General features: G+C 41.9%; 1 protein-coding gene across 1 annotated transcript in view; it reads right to left on the bottom strand.

The window, feature by feature from the left end:
* UNC80 (unc-80 homolog (C. elegans)) overlaps positions 1–6,425 on the bottom strand; it is a 230,278-nt gene that overhangs the window by 56,076 nt on the left and 167,777 nt on the right. Inside the window, 3 exon segments of the mRNA XM_010861283.1 lie at positions 675–855; positions 3,206–3,307; positions 4,027–4,116. Coding sequence (XP_010859585.1) covers positions 675–855; positions 3,206–3,307; positions 4,027–4,116 — 373 coding nt within the window.

Raw genomic sequence — 6,425 nt, 5'->3', positions numbered from 1 at the left:
AGAGAAGGCAATGGCACCCCACTCCAGTACTCTTGCCTGGAAAATCCCATGGACGGAGGAGCCTGGCAGGCTACAGTCCATGGGGTCGCTAAGTCGAACACGACTGAGCAACTTCACTTTCACTTTTCACTTTCATGCATTAGAGAAGGAAATGGCAACACATTCCAGTGTTCGTGCCTGGAGAATCCCAGGGACAGGGGAGCCTGGTGGGCTGCCGTCTATGGGATCGCACAGAGTCAGACACCACTGAGCAACTGAATTGCCTGACTGACTGACTGAACTTCACAGAAATACTTGTCCTTCACTTAGTCAAGTACTCCCTAACAACACCCTACTACTTTCTTCAATTGCTTATGATTAGCTCAGAGCAGTGGTCTCAGGTTTTAGTCCTTGAAATGGCAGCATCAACCATGCCTTGGAACTTGCTAGAAATACAAGTTCCTGAGCCCCATTCCAGAGCTACTGAATCAGAAACTGGGGACTGGAGGGTGGGATGCAGCCATCTGTGTTTTATCAAGTCCTCCAGTCCTCCAGGTGATTCTGTTGCCCATTCAAGACTGAGAGCCACTGATTTAGAGAACTGTTTACTGATTAAGATGGAGATGATCTCCAGCTGAGGACAAAACTAGGCCATGAGAAGATGCCCAAGAGAGGAAAGGCTTCTTTCTTGATACCTTGAGGATCACTGAAGAGTGAAAACTCTGCATCAATAGCACTTCGAGGGAATGAGGGCAGTCGGAGGAGGTCTTCCTGGAGCATGGAGACGTGGGACTGCTTGTGGGCTGTGGGGATCTTCTGGGTGAGGGAGATGAGAAACAAAACCCGCCCCACTTCCTCCAGCTTGCGAGTGAACACCTAGCAGCAGGCGAGGGCAGAAGCAGACGAAAAGCGGAATTGGGCAACCCCGAAACCCCCACGACTGAAGACATTAAAATCTCTAACGGCAAACCAGGCTAAGTAAAAATTAAGGGGTGGGGGAAGTGAAAGGAAGGAGAAAGAAGTTTCTTTTCCTTACCATGCAGAAAGAGCAAACAATAGTTAATTGACTCGCACTTCCTGCATCTGTCTGCTCTACAGAAGGAAGTGTTTCTCATGCCAGGCTGGAGAAGGAGCACAAGGCAAGTATTGTCAAGAACAGCTCAGTATTAAATAGAGTGCATTTGTGTGGATGTCATAAGATGGAAGGCCTTCTCCAACAGAAGCCAGTCAATTCCACTTGCTTCCCTCATTTCCAATGAGGCCTTAAGCTGTTTCCTGTCAGTTCTGGGTTTGCCTCTTAAAGACTGAAATGGGATCCAGGAAAAACCTCTTTTGGGACAAAAGCTAATGGGGCCTAGATTGGTGGCCCTTTAGCCCTGAGTTTAGATGGCATGAATGTGGGGCTCATGTTCCTTTTCCAAGTGCCTTTTCTGTTCCTGGTCAGAGGGCAGGGGGATGTGATTAGGAAGATGATCAGCAGCTTGACCAGAGCCAGAACCACAGTCTGCATGTTATTATCTCCCTGAGGAACTTCGAAGTCTTAAGATCACAAGCGGGAGTTTACAAAGAGTAAGAGTCTTGTTTCATGCTATTTTTGCTAAAGATTTTTTTCTGTGTGTGTGGACCATTTTTAAAGTCTTATTGAATGTGTTACAGTATTACTTCTGTTTTATGTGGCTTTTTTTGGCCGTGAGGCATGTGGGATTTTAGCTCCCCAACCCGCACCCCCTGCACTGGAAGGTGAAGTGTTAACCATGGAACAGCCAGGGAAATCCCTATGCTCTTCTTTTAAAACATGTTCTTAAACATTATGTTTTAAAAACCTTGCTCATGAAGAGCTGTTATTGATTATGGCTTTCATTATTTTGCTGCCAAAATCAGAGGCTGGTATAATTTGGGGGGATTGCTTTAGAAATTAAATATTTAAGTTTTCTCCCAACACCTCATACTTTGTAACACATTCACTATTTTCTTTCTTTTCAATGCAATTTAGGTAGTTAATATTAACTATGTTTTAAATTACTTAACTGGTTGAATTCTATGCCATCTCATGAGGATCTCTCTGAATACTTTGATGCCAAATTGGCATTCTTGCTATGTGCAAAAAAATTGAGAAGATAAAAGCTTTTTGTTTTGACATTTTATTAAAAATAAATGAATGTAACATGTGGTGGTGGTGGTTTAGTCGCTAAGTCATGTCCAACTCTTGGGATCCCATGGATTGTAGCCTGCCAGGCTCCTCTGTCCATGGGATTCTACAGGAGAGAATACTACAGTGGGTTGCCATTTCCTTCCCCACAGGATCTTCCTGACTCAGGAATCGAACTCAGGTCTCCTGCGTTGCAGGCAGATTCTTTACCAACTGAGCTATGAGGAAAGCCCTTTGTTTTGACATTTTATTAAAAATAAATGAATGTAACACATAGACCATATTAAACCTGCATCATCAGAACTGTGGGCTACAGCTACATTTCACATGCAAAACAGTGAATTTTCTTAAGTTCAGTCTGATTTGTGATGAGATGTGTGAATGGTATTCTGCTCTTCAATCTAAGTACAGCAGATTGACTCTATCTCCTCCTAGTTTAAGAGAAGTTACCAACATACCAAAGGTCAGATCACTGGTCAGAGGCAGAGCTATGACTGAGTCCAGATCTCTGAACCTTGGTTCAGTGCCTTTTTCAGGTATGCTACCATCCATTGAGAGGAGGGCATGGCAACCCACTGCAATATTCTTGCCTAGAGAATCCCATGGACAGAGGAGCCAGGCAGGCTACAGTCCATGGGGTCACAAAGAGTCAGACATGACTGAAGCAACCCAGCATGCAGGCATGCTTTATCCATTGATCCCTTTTATTTTTTTCCAGCTAGCAGAAATTTCTGAAACAACCTTTTTATAGCTACATTATATGTATTCCCAATCTGGAATGAAAATCCATACTTAGAAACTAGTAGGTAAATAAAACAGAAAATTTCTATTATTTATACGCCAATGATTCATCAAAATACTACTCCAAGTGAGTATTTAATACCTTTACATATGATCCAATTTGCAAAACTTAAAAAATACACTATTTGGGGGGAACTGTCTATTGATCAAGAACCCATCCTTCTCTCTCTAGAGATCATAACAGAACCATAGGATCTCAGGGCCAGCAATCATTTACAGATAGTCTATCCCAGTAACATGACACAATAATAGCATAAAACTGTGATGGTCAGGCACCTGTTTCTGAATGAGCTCCTGTCCTTTCTCTGGATGCATGTGTACAAGGTTCAGCTGTGGAGACACGGATCTCCTGAAAGGGTAAATATCCCGAACGTAGGTCTGTGGTGGGGTTACACAAAGACAAAAAGAGTTCAAACGGCTAAACTCTGACTCTCATTTTCTCATTCCCCAAAGGGCAGACAAACATAAGTTATGTATTTTCTAATGGTTTCCATTCTTACTATTTCGCCCTCCGGCCAAATTCTACAAAATCCCAGGAATATACCCCCTCCTTAGGAAAGCTTCAAACTCCCCAAGCCAGATACACTTTCCCAATCCCAAATGCCCTGTCAGGAGCAAGGAAGCCAGAGGCAATTTACTAAAACACATTCTGGAAGAGGAAGAAAATCATTCTAAAGTGCTGTCAGTGGTCTTGAGGCTTCCTTTTGCTAATTAGATCAGGTTTCCATGATCATGCTTAATATAGTGGAACAAGAATAATGTTAACATTCCAAATAGATATATGTCCTTACAATATGGGAACTTAACTTTCACTTAGATGTAATAAGAGTGACAATATACCTTACTTGACTTCTTCAATTATTACAACAACCCTAAAGTAGACACCATCATCACCTTCACTTTACAGGCAAGCAAACTGAAGGGTATGAAGGTCAAGTGGCCAGTCCAAACCTATGTTGACAGTAAGACAGTGTGATCCAAGAGCCATACTCCCCACCATTAAACAGTGACACACCCCTGAGGGAAGCTGCCCTAAGGAAGGGCATAACAGGCTTTTGACACAACTCCCCATGAGCGTCATCACTCCACAGGCTTACCTTATTATAGTGGATAAGGTTCCATCGTTTATCCATGAGAAAGTAATGTGTTGACTGCGATTCTGGGATATTAAAAAACTCCAGACACTCCTAGAATAACAACAACAAATCTCAAAAAAACATTTACTGAGATCATATTATGAGCCAAACAGTAAGATGAAAGACAAAAATGCCATAAAAACAAGGTAATTTCTTATAAGGAATATAAATATATGTATTTATATCTTACATTGTATATATTATATGTGTGCATATATGTGTATATATATTATACACACATATATATGAATATATACAGGCACATAGCCATCTAAAAAATGATAGCATAAAGACTGTGTAAGATCTCGTAAGACAAAGGTAGGGGTTAAGAGGTGTAAGCTATATTTATTAATATATGATAAATAAGCTACAAGGACATAGTGTGCAACACAGAATGTATTTTACAATAATTATAAATGGAATATGACCTTTAAAAATTGTGAATCACTAGGCTGTACACCTGAAGTTTATATAATATTATACATCAACCATACCTTAATTTTGGAGAAGAAACTGGCAACCCACACCTGTATACTTGCCTGGAGAATCACATGGACAGAGGAGCCTGGTGGGCTAGAGTCCATGGGGTCACAAAGAGTTGGACATGACTGAGCTACTAACATACATACCTCAATTTAAAAAGGACACTGTGACATAAACTATCCGCTCTGCTCTCATAGTGCTAAACGAGGTACAATTATAGTACAGCCTTGAGTGATGAACTGTGGAGACACAGTGGCATCTACTGGCCTCAGTATCAGGAAGAAAGCATGTTCAGTAGCAGCATTAAGAGTATTATGAACTACAATGATTGAGCACTTATCTACTATATTCTACATTCAAGGCTTCCCATGTAGAGAACTTACATGTGTGTGTGCGTGTGTGTGTGTGTGCACGCGCGCACGCATGTGTGTAGGAATGCTAAGTTTCTTCAGTCATGTCTGACTCTTCGCAACCCTTTGGACTGTAGCCCACCAGATTCCTCTGTCCATGGGATTCTCCAGGCAAGAATACTGGAATACTTGTCATGCCCTCCTCCAGGGGATCTTCCCAACCCAGGGAGAAAACTTGTATAACCTGCACTAATATCGAGCACTGCTGAAAAAGCAACTGAGACTAGAGAGAGCCTGCCATTTGATTTATTTAGGTGACACTGGTTGTGGTGGAGCCTGAGTTTGAACTCACTGCCTAGGGGAAGTGGATGTTGAAGTCTGTTTCCCTGGGCCTGAGAGATTCTCTGGGGATGAATGGGTGAGAGTTGGAGGAGACCTAACGACCTTTTCTACTGAAATCAGATACATAGGTTTGGCAAGCTGGTTTTCTCAGAGGTCTTTCTACTTATGTCTGGGCCAACAGTTAGGACTTCAGATAAAAGAGGAATCACTGTACTAGTATACTTATTACTTTTCCTTTAAAACCTTCCAGGCATGAGTAGCTGGATTGCATTTCTCTTGAGGTACACAGTTGCCATAACCATTAAAAATACTTTCTTGATTCACCTAATGTATTCTAAGGTGTATCTCTCTCTCTCTCTCTCTCTCTCTTCTGCCTCTCTAATCATTTCTGTCAGTGGCAAGTCAAGACTATGTATCAGTCAACTCAGTGCCAAAATAAGTGTCTCTGCATGGGTCACCTGATCACCAGAGTCTGTCCCAGTGTTCTTGGTGTACAAACCCAGGGCAGCTCCAGAACAACCACAAGCGATACCAGGATGCTCTAAAGTAGGATTCTCAGCATCTGAAGACAAGTGTTATGAGCTTTGTAGCTGAGAGGGAGCCTTTGGCTACTTCAGTGCAGAGGTAAAATGTCAGTGAAAGTGGGAAAAATATGCAAGAAAATAAAAGCAGGCAAAAGTGAGGCAGATTCTAGAAGATGTAAATAAATGCACATATTTATTTGAAGGTAGGAAAATGCCATTTAATTCTAAACTGGATGATCAGTGAAGTGGCCGTAGCCATTGTGCATTAAAGGGTGTGGAGAAAAGGGAACTCTCTTACACTGTTGGTGGGAATGCAAACTAGTACAGCCACTATGGAGAACAGTGTGGAGATTCCTTAAAAAACTGGAAATAGAACTGCCTTATGATCCAGCAATCCCACTGCTGGGCATACACACTGAGGAAACCAGAAGGGAAAGAGACACATGTACCCCAATGTTCATCGCAGCACTGTTTATAATAGCCAGGACATGGAAGCAACCTAGATGTCCATCAGCAGATGAATGGATAAGAAAGCTGTGGTACATATACACAATGGAGTATTACTCAGCCATTAAAAAGAATACATTTGAATCAGTTCTAATGAGGTGGATGAAACTGGAGCCTATTATACAGAGTGAAGTAAGCCAGAAGGAAAAACACC

This window comes from Bison bison, unplaced genomic scaffold (assembly GCF_000754665.1).
Source record: "Bison bison bison isolate TAMUID 2011002044 unplaced genomic scaffold, Bison_UMD1.0 scf7180017864471, whole genome shotgun sequence".
Taxonomy (NCBI): domain Eukaryota; kingdom Metazoa; phylum Chordata; class Mammalia; order Artiodactyla; family Bovidae; genus Bison; species Bison bison.
This window is presented reverse-complemented; position numbering and strand designations above follow the sequence as displayed.